The following is a 15,933-nucleotide window of genomic DNA, read 5'->3' as shown; positions in this document are numbered from 1 at the left end:
AAACATATGTTTATTTACTTCATTCTCCCACTAAAATTCTCCTATCTCCAAGAGCAACAATTTCAGGAGGTCACCTCTCTGCTGACTTTGCTGAAATTGCCATCAGTAGGTGACATTATATATTCCATAAAATGTTAATTCTGTGAGCCTACCTGAATTGCTGGAGATTAGTAATTATGTCAAAATCTTCCAGAGAACCTCAACTGAAATATAAAACTTTATTCCCTTGCTTAAATTTGCTTAGGTGGCAGTGGGGGAAACAGTTCCTACATGTAAAGCACCTATGAATACCTATGACTCTAAAGAGGAAGCAGAAATACAATTATTGCTCAGGAGCATAGCACAATTCTTGTGAAGCCTGAGTGCCAACAAATTGTCTCCTGCTTGGTTTACCACTTGAGGCACAGGGTGGCAAACTTTTAATGTCCTAGTGGCTGTTATTGTCCATTTTGAGGCCACAATAACTTTGTGTCTGGGAATAAAAGGACTTTTTCCATTAGAAACTCATGTGTTATATCAACAATGCACTGAATTATTTTGCTCTGTAATGGAGAATGCTGGACATGTTTCCCTTTGATAAAGTAATGAATGTGAGGAGGAGAAATGAGAAACACAAATGCTGTTCTGCTCACACATAGCAGTGTCTGGAAGTAGTACATCTAACTGGCAATTACTCTAGCAATGTTTAAAAACATGCTGAATAGGATGAGCAGTTGCAAGTCTGGACTAAATTTAGTGCACAGGATTATGTGAAATAGAGATTTTTATATCTTCAGTTGGAGGCTAAGGAACAAAGACCAGAAAAAAACTGCAGTTAAACAGTCATTGTGGGCTAACTTAGACTAATTAAAATTACTTTTTAATTAATTTGAAATGGATGACTTGAAAAATGTTTTTGAACACTTATTTGGGTGATGAGCTACCTGTTTAATGTCACAGCTTCCAAATAAAGGATCTGGAAGCTTAATCTTTAGGTGAAGGGGACATCTGTGAAGGACACCATTCCCTCAAAAATAACCACTGCAAGATTATTTGAAAATGGTTTTGGTGAACAAAAAAGGTCTTTAAGGAAATTTCAGCACACTGGGAAATTTTCTAATATTCTCTGTGAGACTTCTACCAACAATGTTTTGAGTGAAGGTCCTAGGAGAGTTTAGAAAATACTCCAGTGACACTGTGTTAGACTGGATAGCTTGATAATTGAATACTAAGCTGAGGCTCAGGTCACTCATGATCTGCAGGTGAATTTCTTGCTGGATAGCCTGTGGAAAATTATTCTAGTAATCTGTGCCTCTGCATCTCTGTTTGTGACCACCTTCTTTTGGAAACAACTTGAAAACTATGAATTAATAAGTACACCATGACATACCACAAATCCTGCAGTTTACACCAGCAATTTTATTTGTCTTAAGTCACAAATTATTCCAGTCCATTGTTATATATCTCACTGTGCTCCTTGATTATTTTATATTAGTAGCTATGTTCCTATAAAGAATTCTGTCTGGTTGTTCTAAAATAAGTATGACTTAGGTCACTGACTTCTGTGTGAAGGACATTCATGCTTTACAAATACCCAGTTTAACTAGATTATCTGCTCACTTCATCAAATCACTGTTTTGAGACTCTACAAGATGTTCTGTTTTATGGTGATATGCCAGTGTGCATCTGATCTCATCAAATTGTGTTTGTGATGGGGAAATTATCTCATGAAAATAGTATTACTTAATCTTGGTTTTTAATTTCTGTATGCTTGGAGAGGAAGAAAATCCTGTGTGGTGTTTCATCCTGTCAATGCTAATCTTTCTCCTCAGTGCTGTATCTCCAAATAGCAGATGTGTGCTTTATTGCAGGGCTGGTCCTCTATAGCACAGCAGAATGTTTTGGCAGCAGCAAACAATTTATTGTATTAGAGTCAAACACAATCAAATGTTCCCTTTCCTATGAAGCCTGGTCAGATATTGATATTGCATTAGCTAACATTTTAACATAGCAGAGGCTTAATAAGATGCATTATTACTCTCTGTAGGTTGTTTAATTAAACTAAACAGTTGCTGGGTATTATACACTGGTTTACTGCCAGGGGGAAAGTAAATCTGTATTATATTAGTGTCACATGCCAAATGATGCCCAACCCAACCTGCCTTCCTGTCCCACTGGAGTGTCCCATGGCTCAGTGCTCCCCAGCAGCCCAGCAAGCTTTGTGTGCAGGAGAGACTGGGGCTGCAGAGCTCCCTGATGTGTTTCAGTACAGGGAGAAGCTTCATGAACATCCTGCTGCCAACAGAGCTCCTCTCCATCCCTCTGCCAAGGCCAGGATATCTGAGATCTGGGCACCAGGACAGCCCCAATGGCCCCATGCTGGCCAGGTGACAGGGATTTACTTGTCACCTCATTTATTCAAGTCCAGAAGATGTAGGAATTTGGGTAATCATGGTGATTCAGTGGCATCTGCCCTGGTATCACTCTTTAGTGCTGCTGATGGCACTGTGTGCAGGGATCCAGGTGAACATTCCCTCTTTCCCACTGGTGCCATGGGAAGGGTGTGGGCAGAGCAGGCACTTCTGTGCTAGGGGGTCCTGCTGTCTTCTTTTAAAACAAGAGTTGGTGCAGAATCCTGCACAAGCAGAGAGGTATTCCAGGCACTTGCTTTGGAGAGTTTTTCAGTTGAGTTACTGCTGGAAAGGGGAGGAAGACAAAACATTTGCAGTATTTTCTCCTTATACACAAGAAATAAACTGCACAGGAAATACTGGAGTCTTTTTTACACAATTTTGAGCCTGTTTCACCTGGCAGAAAGGAACATCTGCATAATTCAGTGCAGAACTGTGCAGAGATGGCAAAGCTATGCCCAAATAACTGTGCTCTAGAACTGGAAGGTGCATATTTTTATCACTGGCAGTAAGCCCTGTATCACAATGAAGGATGGTTTGGCTCTATTTTGCACAGTGTCCTGTGCAGAATGTTCCAATGTTCTCAAAAAAGGCAAAGAAATGTCTATCATGGTCCTTTGCTGTATTTCACATGCCCCCACAGAGAGGCAGGAATGCTTGTGTGCATCACAGTGAGATCTTCAGCGTGGCTCCCTGCTGCTGGCACCATGGATGGGCTCAGGAATGGCAGGACTGGATTTATGGGAGGCTTCACCTGCATAGCTCAGTTATGATTTATCTCGTGCTGAATGTTTTGTTGTTGTTCTTTTCCTTCAACAGAAGATTAACCTGGAGTTCTATATCGACATCCATGCCCACTCCACCATGATGAATGGCTTCATGTATGGGAACATCTTTGAGGATGAGGAAAGATTTCAGAGACAGGCTGTTTTTCCCAAGCTACTCTGTCAGAATGCTGAAGACTTCTCTTATGTAAGTCAGTTTTTCTTAATTATCTTTTGCTAGTTTTTTGTTTTGTTGGGGTTTTTTTGGGTTTTCTTTTTTGCCTTTATGATAAATCTCTGGCTTTACTTGACTGAGTGAATTTTATTTCAGTACGAATAAAAACTTAGTTCAAAATTTTATTATTAGCTACCATCTTCCCTCTCAAATTGACCTTATCCAGCAGTGGTAAGTTGTGATCTTATGTATGTCATCAGACACATGAACAAAAGCAGGTTTTCCATCTTCTGTTTGATAACCTTTGGCTCTGAATTACTGGCACACCCTGTCAGATCTTCTGTCTTTTGATCAAATGGATCAACTTTATTGTTCCAATGCTTATATTATTTTGTCAAAAATTTTACTTGTATACTCTAAATAATAATATGCTAGCAAATAGAAATAAAATTACTTAGCTTGAAAGAAAAGGTTAGATAACTTCTATTGAAAGTTGTGGCAAAGAGAATGTATAATTCTGAAATTCTTTGATCTTACCATAGAAAACTGTTCTGCAAGAGGATTTTCAATTGGCCAATACTTACAGCTTGGAGAGTGGGAAAGGGGAAGTTGGGTTCAAGGAACAGCTTGTTCTTACCCTCAGTGATTGAGTTTCTGGTGTGCACCTGGTTGTTTCAAAAATACATCAGGGGTAAGGGCCATTCACAGATCATAGCAATGAAAACCTGCAGTTGATAGGAGTTTAGAGATTCTGTGCTCAAGTGTGGGATTTCTCTCTGCTACTGTGGGAGATTAAGTGTTCCTCTTAGCACAAGCCTTGCTTGACAAAGGGAAAATCCTTGAGAAGATGATGTAGGAAATAGAAGCCAATAGCTAAATAAACAGCACAGTCTCTCCCTTTTGACTCTGGAGCAGAGTTCCACCCAGGTGCTGCTGGCACTGGGTGCATTCAGCTTCCCCTGACATCCCCTGGTTTCTTGAGGCTGGAAGCTTTTCTCCTGCCATCCCTCCAGGCCATTCTTCCCAGGGCAGCTGAGCAGACAGAACTGTTGGAAAAAGGGACAGCCACAAAGTGTCTCACATGTGTGAAGTGACGACGTGTTCCCAAGTAGGAAGGTCTGTTTTCTTGTTTCCAGCCTCCAGCCATGTGGGTTATGTGACTCGTTGAAAATATCAGGTGAAGAGAGGAAAGGAACCCAAAATGGGGGGTGGGAAATGTGCTGAAGGTTTAAAATAGTGTATGTAAATATGCCCTACTGCCTGCTCAAAGGGAAGGGGGGAAGTGCATCGTTAACATTACCAGGCTGGTGTTTGAAAGTGTGGGAATGGACCACTGTTGTTACTAATGAATTTTCCAAAGCTTCAGGAGGTCTCATTTACATTGTATGCTGCTGTGGCCATTTGTTGGGATTATAATACTTCAACAGCAGCACTTCAAGTGAAAACTGGCGGCTGCATGAAGTGTTGTCCATAATTGACTAGCTCCATGTCTTCACACAGCACAGAGACAATGTTCCATTATGTTATCCATTGACAGTATCATTGAAAAGATTACTCTCCTTAAAGCATCTGTCAACCTTGATTGATTTACAAGGGACAAAGCGCTGAAAAGGTTTGAAGTGCGGGTACAATTTTTGCCACCGTTTAGCATACATAATGGTTCTCCTTTGATGTCAAAAGCTCATCTTCTATTAATAATGCAGAGGGCTTTTGAATGCAGGCTACTTGTATGGAGTTCCACACTAATAACCTACTTGCTGTGAAATGGGATTCACTTTGGAGAAGCAGTCATTTGGGTTTTACATGTTCGGAATGAATCCCAACTCAAAGGGATTTCTTTCAGTGCTCTGCGTGATTGCAGCTGAGCCCGGCACGGGTTAGGGAAGGCAGGCAAATCCTCCTCTGCTCCTCCAGCCAAGAATCTGGCAGGAATCACACAGCCAGATGCAAAGGAGCATGAACAACAAGCCTGAGATGATGCGATCAAATGCCTTGTGCCGTTTCGTCTGGCAACCTTCTATTAATATACTTTAGAGTGCATTTCATGCCTGGGCTGCTTTCTTCACCTGTCATTTCCAATAGGCCTTTTTATTGAAATGACAGTATCCAGGGGAGGTTGGTGATTAGAGTAGGGGATGGATAGGGGATTTGTACCCACATGCCTGTTACAGGACCAAAGGAGAGTCACCCAGTGTCTCTGTGCCCTGTCTGCTGGGCAGAACTCGTGACCCCACAGCTCTCTGGAAGGCTGACTGTGGTTCAGAGGCATAAGTTGTGGAAGGGACCAGAAATTCCTCATTGGTACATGACTTCAGAAAACAGAGGCCTTCCTTTGGTTTAGCTGTCAGCATGAGAAAAGGAAAGTGGAAGGCTAGGATGTTTTGATGTTTTGCTCCCAAATAAATACATGAGACGTTCTTGGGCAGCTGCCTGGGCAAAAGGGACAAAATCTTTAAGGAAAACATTTTATATTTTCAATGTTTAAGAAAGATATTTTTAAACACTGGGGAGTAAATGTAATCCATATGAAAGCTCTAACAGTGAAAGCTGGCATGCTCTTTTGAAAGGCTGACTCACTGTGTTTTAGGAGCAGCTGTTGACACCATGTCTGAGTGCATTACACATCAGCCATGGCTTGGAGTAGTTGCAGTTTTTGTAGGGATGTTCTTCATTTGACCTTTCTTGTTTGGGAGAGTGGATTAGTCATAAGGACCAGACATGAGCGTTTGAGCATTTCAAGAACCTGCTAGTCTTAGAGGTGGCTAAGTTTGACCTCTGTGACAGTATGAGAGGACACCATCTGTTCTCTCTGGTTCGTTTAAAAGAAACAACTGCAGCCATTCTTGGGTGGCTTTATCACTTTGCAAAGATTGCTTTTCTTTTCAGTTAAAGGATAAAAACCAGCCAGAGGTATTTGGCCTGATCCAGTCAGTTTGGTTTCTTTATTTTTTTTCCTTTAGGCTGTGAACTGGTAGCACTTGGGATACATTTGAGTTCTCATTTAATTTTCTTGTATTCAGCCTCCCAGCAGAGAACCTTCCTTATAAACACTGTTTGACCTCTGTGTGCCAGAGTTAGCCAAAGACCCTGAAAAAAACTTGGGGTGCCATTATGCTGGGTAACTGCTGAGGAAGTCTACAGCCCTAAAAGCTTCCAGTCATGCTGAGAAAGACATAACAAATGGATGAGAAATAATTTGCTTGAAGAAATTGGAGAATAAAACTTGGATGTCCCAAGAGCAAGTCTTGTTTCTTTGTCAGCAGTTCCCTGTTTTATATCATGCTCACACTCAAGAGTGAAGTCTCTAGACAGCAACCCACCAAGTTTCCTTTAGGGAAGCATGTTCTTAACTCCAATGCCATAACACTGTCACCTAAAACATATTTTAGAGACTCTCATTGTCTCAGCAATATGAGAAGATGCAAATATTGAATGATTTGCACTAGTACTTTCTGTGGTGTTTTGTTCAGTTGTTTTTGTTTTTTTTTTAGTTTGAATATCAAACACAGAGCAACGAAGAAAAACATTTTAATCTCTTTATATCTTCTGCTGACTTTCTTTGATCCACAAACTCCAGGTCTGCTGTTCTCATATTCACAGCATCCTCCCATCCAATCTTTCTTAGGGAAAATGTGTTTGTTCCAGCAAACCTCCTCCATCCTATGGCAGCCTCTCTGGGCTGCTATGATTTACCCTGGCTGGACACCTCCCTCTGAAGGCAGTGGTGGTGCAAGTGCTTGAGGCAGTAATATGAGCACTGAATGATCAAATCCCTATAATCTGTTCTGAAATGACAAAAAACCCAGCTTGCATGTGGCTGGACAAGGAAGAGGAAGCGGTAGAAAAGTTGCCAGGAATTTATCCTGAAGTAAAATCCATACTCACTTGCATCACCCCCTCCTAAGTGCCTCTCTGCTGTTTTGGTAAAAAAAGACTCTTCTCCCAGAAAGGCAAAAGCTGCTGTGTTCCGGTAGGTTTTGTTAACATCATGCAAGCTTAACAGATCTACTCAGAAATCTCTTAAAACCTGAGCACAACAAATGATCCTGCCTCCTTTTTTTGTAGTCTTGTACCAAGGCATATGCAGGAAGACAAATACAGCTATTATATGCTTTAGCACCCCTCTGGGATGCATTTCTGCTTGCTGCTTCTTGGACGTGTTGCTTCAAAAATATATTTATTTATTTATTTATTTATTTATTTATTTATTTTATTCTGGGGGCTGGGTGAGCCAAGAAAGGAAATGTGTTTCTGGTGCACAGGGAACAGACTGTAAAGTCTGTCCTTCTCAGTGTTACAGGCTTTGGTCTCACAAGGACTCTGCCTTTTGGAGAGTCTCAGGGAAATGAAACTGTTCCATTATGTTGTGCTGCACCAGTTCACCCCTCCTTGTGTACAGAGGATTGAATTTGTGTTGAAAAGAGAAGGAGGGTGGGGGAAGTGTTGGAACAAGTGGATTTTCTTTCAGTACCTTCTTGCCCTGTTGTTTGTGCATGCAGGAGTTGACAGCCCCTTCTCCATCCCCACACAGGTAGAAATTTAGAATGTACACAGAATAAACAAGATTTCATAGCAATTTTATGGTTTATTTTCAAAGATCAACATTACTCTTACCTAATGTCAATGTGCTGGGAGCAGGTAACAGCCTCCCAGAGCAGCAGCAATGAAAGGAGCTGCTGTAGGTTCTCCTGCAAGCTGCCCCTCATGCAGAGCACCACAAATCCCCTCAGATGGGACAAACTGTGCTGTGCAGGAAGGACAGGGAGGTAGTAAAGAACTGGACACCTGTCCCTCTTGAAGGATATCTTTTTGGGTATTATCTTCTTAACCACATGATATTTTAATGTATGTAGAATACACCTCTGGCTCAGAGAGCTGTCCTGGGGCAGTGAGAGAGCCAAGAAGGAGTGTGAGCAACAAGCTGAACTGTGTTGCCCTGGAAGCAGCATCCTGTCCCACCTCAGGAAGGTTGTGATCCCCTGATTTAGGCCTGCAAGTGAGGACAACTCTTTGCCATGGAGAAAAACACTTTTTTTCTGAAAACTATTCAAAGCAACTGGGTGCATGATGGCTGTATTTTCCTTTTTGCTTCTCATTGTCCTAGTTTTCTGTCATTTGTATAAATGATTATGAAAGCACTCCCAGGAGACCACGCTCACGCTCATAAAAGTATTGTAAAGAGAAGCATTGCAGGCTATTGCTAGAGGCTATTTTATTGTATATTTTGAGGAAATGTCTCGTTTTCTACTGACAAATGGAGAAAGTGAGAACTCCAGAGACTTGAGTTATTTTCTAAACAGTGTAATTATTCTGTAGAGCTTAGCCTAGGAAATGCCACCATTGCCATCTTTGGGGAAGGAGGTGCTCTGAGAAGCAGAGGCTGCTGTTAGTAAAAAAACAGGGTGAAAAGCAGGCCTTTCCTTCCTTATTAACCTGACACATTTTCAGATCCCCTATTTGTGTGCATCACTGGTCACAGCTTGGGTGGGCTCATAAAAGGGAGAGAAGTTCCAGCCTAACCATGGGTAATGGGTGGCAGGGTAATGTTTGAGTAGGTGACATTGTCACTTGTGGTTAAGCGAACTTGAGATGATGGGGATGCAGGCTCACTAAAGGAGGAGCTGAGATGACCTGAGGAAGGTTGTTTTGGGATATACAGACTGGAGGTGTGTGTTCAGGATGGCAGATCCAGTAACAAGGAACTCTGAGGTTTGTGACTGTGTTCACAGGAGTCTTATGTTGAGGGAAGACATGAGGATTTGACTCCATGTTTCAGAAGGCTTTATTTATTATTTAATGATATATATTACATTAAAACTATACTGAAAGAATAAAAGAAAAGGTTTCATCAGAAGGATAGGCTAAGCTAAGAATAGAAAGGAAAGAATGATAACAAAGGCAGCTGTCTCAGACTCTCACTCCGAACCAGCTGGCTGTGATTGGCCATTAATTATAAACATTTAACATGGGCCAATCAAAGATCCAACTGTTGCATTCTACAGCAGCAGTTAATCAATGTTTACATTTTGTTCCTGAGGCTTCTCAGCTTCTCAGGAGGAAAAATCTTAAGGAAAGGATTTTTTATAAAAGTTGTCTGCGACAGAGGTTTGCTTTGAGGATGGGGTGGAATCTGCCTCCTCCTCTTGTTCTTTCCAGGTAGGCTGTGATGAGCTGCCCAGCTCTGTAGGAAAACTCTTGCCTGTGAAGGTGTCAGGCCATCTCCACCCTGCAGGTGCTGTTTAAGGAGCTGTCCCTCAGGAGAGCTGCTGGTTTGATTTGGATTCCTGTCATGTTAGTGCTGAGCTAAAGCCAGCAAACTCAATGAACAACTTCAGAGCTGTAGCACTGGGGGAAGTGGGAGCTGGGAGTACAACCAGTTTAGGGGCACGTGGGGAAGGATTCTGGGGAATGGGAAATGCAGGCCAAACCCCTGCACTGCTGCTGGTTCAAGGTGCAGAGCACAGATATTAATGAGCAGTAAAAAGTGCAGCTATTGTACTTCTCACAGGTGAACAGCTGAAGCCCTGAAGCATGAGAGCTAGTTTCTTTTCTAGCTGCAGAATTTCTTTTAAGAAAAAGAACTAATTTGGTACATTTGGTCTTGAGGCATAAACTGAGAGCTTATAAACTCCCTCCTTCCAACCTCTCTCCTAATGACCATGCAAATATGTGTTTTTATCAGGAAACTTAAGCAGGCATGACTGAAGGACACTTGGGAGGGCGAAAGATCTGGTATTCCTGCACTGCACATTAGAGGGATAATGAAGCCCCTCGGGGAGCAGATGTGTGTGTGGTGACAATGTACCTTTAAACTGTTATTTCTCTGAGGAGAATTGCACTTTAAAGCCTGAGAAAGTGGTGCTAGGCAGGTTGTGTTCATGGTACTCCTACAACAGTGCTGCTACCTCTAAGAAAGAGTGATTGCTTTCCATTGAGCAGGAGGAAGAAGGCAAAAAGAAACAGGGAGGAGGATGATTAAAAATCTTTTAGGACTCGAGGCTGTTTTGTCTTCAAGGTTCAGTTTTAGTTATTCTCACATTCATGGTGCAGGTCAATCAGGTTTCCTCTGCCTCCCTTTCCTCAGACTTCTGCAAATCAAACTCTAGATCAGAGAATATTCCACAGCTAAACCCAAACTTTTCTGCCCACCTCAGTGTTTCCTACCAGGCACAGAAGTTATGGAAATGCTGTCAACTGCAGAGCCTTCTGTGAGAGTGAGTGAGACCCAGGAATTATCAGCCCAATATGCCTGCTCCTAAGGTACCTGGAAAAGCTTCAAACAATGGAATTCCTCTTTGAAATGATCCTGAACTTTTCTAAAACTCCTCTTTCCAGATTTCAGTTGTCACAATTGGTTTTGAGATGAAATCAGTTTTCTTCCTGTGCATTAGAAACATGGCTAAGCTGCAAGGTGAGATGAATTGTGGAGTAATTTTGAGCTCTGTTCCCATTCCATCACACCTCTGCTCCCAGAATCCTTCCTCTTTGCCTGCTCCCTCCTTCAGATCAGCTGTCTGCTTTGGGGATTGATGCTGAGTGCAGTTTGTTAAATAAATTGGAAGAAGCCTGCCTGGTAGCAGCCTCCCAAATGCCATCATTTCCAAGTCTCCAGACCCAGTTGGTATGGAGTTGGTGTTAGCCTATCACAAAAACCACCAAAACAAATACCCAAAAAACCCCAAACCACACCAGCACAACTACTTTACAGTCTATAACAGAGTTAAGTGAGTTAAGCTGGCTTTTGAAGTGAGAAGTTTGCTCAGTGCTTCCAGAGAAGTAAGGAGGTGAAGTTTTGCTTGTAGCACAGTTTGGTAAGGTCAAAGCAGTGACAGCTGGACACACCATGGCAGGAATCAGCTCTGTCTGTGGCAAAGATGCCAAAGCCAGTGCATTTCAGTGCCCTTTCTCAAACTTTTGCAGACTTCAATAAAGCATTCTAGAAAACGAGAGAGAGTGAGTTATAGCTGATACTGTAAAACTGCTCTCTGAGATGGATTTGACACTGCCTGGGCTCCAGTCCATTTCCCAATGCCACATCTGTTCTACCTTGATGACAAGTGCGCCATTCCTTTATTCCTAGAGCACTAACTTTTTATTATCTTTTTTTTTTTTTTTTCCCACACCTGGCACTGAGTTGAGGGCTCATAGAGGTCAGACCTGCTTTGGGAAAAAACCTTTCTCTTCATCTATAACAGCAGCATCAGCAGCCAGCTCTGGTGATGCTGTAAATCAGTCCTGATTACACCTAGCCATTGCTGGTGGTGATCACTGAAGAACACGAAACAACTTGTATGCATAATCCCAGTTTACCCCAGCAGGTAAAGTGTTTATTTCTTATCTGTAGAATGAGCAAAATGTGGGCAGTTTTGCTGGGTTTGGAGTGGGGTATTTTAGGAGTGGTTAGGCTCAGCTGTGAAACACAGCTATGGAAATGGCATAGGCTGACCCAGCATATTTTTAATTGCATGTTGCAATATGAAACTATTCTCTAATTATGAATCCTCTTGGTGTTTTTGTCTCTGCTTTTCTCCAGGAAAGATTCCTAACATAATTTTATGATTTTTGAGCATTCAGTTGCACATGCTACATCCTATTGTAGAACCCTTCCTGGACCTACATTGTCTTATGTATATATTAGAAACTTTAGGGAAGATCTCTTTATTTTGAGTTTCATGCAGGTACTTTCTTTGTGAGGAGAAGTGATCATCTGGGAATCATTCATGTGCACACTAAAGCTCAGATTTTTGAAGATATATGCAGTTTGCTACTTCCTTCCACAGGCACATCCATAATCAGTTGTATTGCAAGAGATGTGAACAGCTGGTAAAAATCTCTCTCTTGAATTTCAGGAACCTCCCTGGACCTTGCTATGCCAGAATTTCATCTTCTGCATTCTGTCAAAGCCTGTGACCAGATTTCTGCCTGGTTGGCATTTTTCTGAATGCCTTGTACTTTTTTTTCTTTTCTTGCTAGGTTGGGGACACAGCTTACGATTGGTCATAAATGATGTGCAGTCCATATCCTGGATCCCATGTTAGGAACCTGGCAAGATCTGATTTACACTGTGGTCATACCTTGCTCCTTTCTTCTTAATGTGTTGAGCAATTTCAGAAGATTACAAAGATTCATTCCCCAGAAAAGTTCTGGATGAGAAGGTCTCTTTGTCCTGCCATCAGTGAAAGGGAGAATGAAGCTCCTATCCATCACTGGCTGGACACAGCCTGCTTGACATTTCATCCCTTTTTGTTATCCCTTCTTTCACTCCAGTTTGGGTCCAGTTTTAGTGGTGTTTGCCTCCAATTTCTCCTTTTGTGCAGCCCGAGGTTCTCAGGGCTGAAGCAGGCCCAGTCCCCTCTGAGGCCTCACTGGGGAGGAGGCCTTGCCAGCCAATGCTCCCACCACACAGGGCCACAGAATCCAAGCCCATCAGGGCTGCAAAGGGTACACGGGGAAAATTCAGTCTGACCAAGGGCCAAGATCCTTTTCTGCTTTGAAATCACTCCAAAAACAATTTACATGCTTTTTTTTTTTTTTTCTTTTTTTTCTTATTTCCTTCCACGCATCTTTGTCTGCTGCAATGCCTGAATAAGGTCCAGTTGGTTTCCCAAATGTCTCTGTACTGCCGTGCTGTTCCCTGCCATTCCCAGCAGGGAAACTGGTCACACAGTTTGGCACTCAGCACAGCATGGGGAGGAGGAATGAAGTCTGGTAGGGAGGCCTGGGGAAGCTGCCACTAATGGCTGATGTGTAGAGAGACAGTCAGCACTCCTTGAGGCTCCCAAATGTGTTTGGAATCTGTTTTTTTCTGGTGAGTTTCTTTCCACCAGAAAGTAAGGGAATCCTTTACCCTTCCTTCTCTGCTCTTTTTACACTGGATTTCTTGGCATCTTCTAGTTCTGTGGATAGCTATTTGTTCACTGAATTTCCTCACACCAGCTGGGAAGCAAAGTCCTTCTGTGAGCTTTAATGTATCTGTGTGTTTTAATAATGCATTACTGTTGATTTTATACAAATATCACTATTTAAGAACTTCAAAGTCTTTGGTGTTCCCCCCACCCTGCCGACTGTGCTTCTCACTGCTGCTGTTGTTAACACTCCCATGCGTTTCAGCCTTGGAGAAATAAATATTTGTTTAGCTGTTCTCCTGCTGTGCCTGCTCAGTGCATTTGTTTAATGATGACTTCAGTTTGGCTTTGCAAAGGGGTTTAGGGAAATAGATTCTCCCAGAAAAGCAAGAGACTCATTTGCAGACAACTTTCCCTGTGTTTTTGCCCTCCTCTTGCCACCCCCACTCCTTTTTTCCCCAGATTAGGGTTTGATTAAATAAATGTGCATGGGCAAAACTTCAAGATCAGCTGTGGTGAGGAATCAAAGTTTTGCCAGTTGTTTTGGGGTTTTTTTTCCCACTCCCTTTATCTTGAGCTGAAACAGTGAGTAGAAGGTCAGACTCAGCAAGTACCTGCTGCTCTTTCTTGTCATTACCTAAATTTTCTTTTATCTGTAGTTTTCTTTTTCTCCTATAAAATATCAAATCATATTTTGGCTTATAACACTTTCTCTAGAGCCAGGCCCAAGTTGCTGTTTCAAAACATGCATTTGTCATGTTCTACCCCAACATTATTCAGTCAAATGAGAGATTTTATCTTTTACCCAAGACACCAAGTTGGCTTATGCCATCAGATTTTTTTTTTTTTTCCAAAGTGAGGACAATAATAACCTTCAAAATCTACATTTCTGTATCTAAATGAAGGGTCAGTTTTTATTCCTGGAAATTCAGTACCACTTGGCAAAGAAATAACAGAGGATTTTATTAATGCTTTTGCTATTTCAAGTAATTTTGTACAGCTGAAACTGAAACACTTCTTTTAAACAAACACTCACAAACAGAAAAAAAAAGGAACATAGCCCCTCACCCTCCCAAAACAAAACCCAGAGCCCCAAGCCCCGTGAAACAGCATTATAAAAATTCAAACTCTGAAAAGTTGTTAATTTTGGTGGGGTTTTTTGTTTGTTTGTTTTTTACCATTTATGTAACTGTCTTGATAATGCTTAAACTACTTATGATTCACTTTTGAAATACAGCAAATATAATTTTGCCAATAACTAGATTCAACTTCTGCTAGAAAGCAAAAACCACTTCAGTGAAGTAACACATCTGACTCTCTCTTCATATATTTCCAGATGACAAGGTTTTAGCCTATTGCAGATTTTTTTTTTATTATTATGCTTTAGTGCATGACCAGGCACTTGTGTGGCTGAGTTTCATCTGACTACAATCACTCTGGCCCTCAAAGTCATCCCACTGCTTTTTTATTTGTATGATATTCAGAACCTCCTCCATAATGATGATTCATTCCACAGTGTGTCATCAGCAAATTTTGTTGGCATGCTTCTCCTTTGCCGTGCCAAGAACTGTGATGAAAATATTATGTAAGATTCATCTCAAGAATCATCTATTAGGAATTCTACTCATAACTTTCTTTTTAGCCTGATTAAGATAATGGGAAATAGGAGAAGGATTTCATGTGCAAACTGTATCCCAAAACCACCAACTGTAGTCAGCAGATACTTGTACAATTTGTTTTCCATATAGTTGATGAGATTCCATAATCTTCTCAAATGTTCCATATCAGTAACTGAGTCTCCTACTCACTGAAGTACTTCTATCCCTAATGTCTTCCCTGAGTCACCTCCTCCCACATTTTCCTTGTTTTTCCTGTGCCAAATACAGCCTCAGAATTAGCTTAGTCCCTTTGTGAGTGATGCCTCTGCACACAAAGCCCAATATCCTGTCCTGAGCCTTTTGTTTTCCTGTTCCTTTGTTTCCACCAGCAGCTGATGCTCTCATGCATTAAAAGTTCCACTGCAGGCATTTGTTTGAACATGGAGCACCTTCCACTGAAGTTGGTACTCACTTGGCTCAGGAAGCAATCCCCTGAGCATGATCATCTTCCTCTGCTTCTGAAATTTAACTGAGGCCAAAGCTTCCCTCTGCCTCAGGATCTCAGTAGCCTTTTGAAGGTTTATTTTGCCGGAATCCAGAGAACATTCCCTCTTGTAGACCTCTTAAAGTATTTTATCCCATATATCAAATTAACAGTTAATTTTCCCAGCATTCCTTATGAGTGCTTTGCTCCCTCTCCCACAGGTATTCAGAATATCCTGCAGGCTTCTGCTATGTAATTTGGCAGAAATTATATGACATCTACATAGGAGAATGCATTCTGTGTACAAATTACCACAAAGTTAAATATTATGTTACCAAAAAGACAACAAGTTGCATTTGGAAACATCTATATATAATCCTAATAAGAAACCCAATTCCATTTTATTCTAATTAAACTGGAGAACCTTCCTTTTTACAACATGAGAGAGACTTCAAGGCATTCAGAATGTTAATAAACCCACAGTTATTTCTAATTTTTATATCTCCTGCTATACAATATTTATCAAGAATTGTTGCTCATTTCAGTATTAACCTGATTTTCTCAGTCTAGAGAAGTTCAGTATTTTGAACCATTGTATCCCATTTCTTAAATGCAAAGGAAATCTTATTTTCCCCAGTTTTGGTAAGAGATGGATTTCATAAATATTCACATTGTGT

General features: G+C 41.4%; 1 protein-coding gene across 3 annotated transcripts in view; it reads left to right on the top strand.

Annotated features, from left to right (window-relative positions):
* LOC135451325 (cytosolic carboxypeptidase 6-like) overlaps positions 1–15,933 on the top strand; it is an 876,962-nt gene that overhangs the window by 780,154 nt on the left and 80,875 nt on the right. For all 3 annotated transcript variants that reach the window (XM_064720414.1, XM_064720413.1, XM_064720412.1), the window contains one exon: positions 3,210–3,362. In XM_064720414.1, coding sequence (XP_064576484.1) covers positions 3,210–3,362 — 153 coding nt within the window. The remainder of the gene's footprint in view (positions 1–3,209; positions 3,363–15,933) is intronic.

This window comes from Zonotrichia leucophrys, chromosome 8 (assembly GCF_028769735.1).
Source record: "Zonotrichia leucophrys gambelii isolate GWCS_2022_RI chromosome 8, RI_Zleu_2.0, whole genome shotgun sequence".
In the NCBI taxonomy this organism is placed as follows: Eukaryota; Metazoa; Chordata; class Aves; order Passeriformes; family Passerellidae; genus Zonotrichia; species Zonotrichia leucophrys.
Note: the sequence above shows the minus strand (reverse complement) of the source record. Positions and strands in the feature narration are given on the sequence as shown.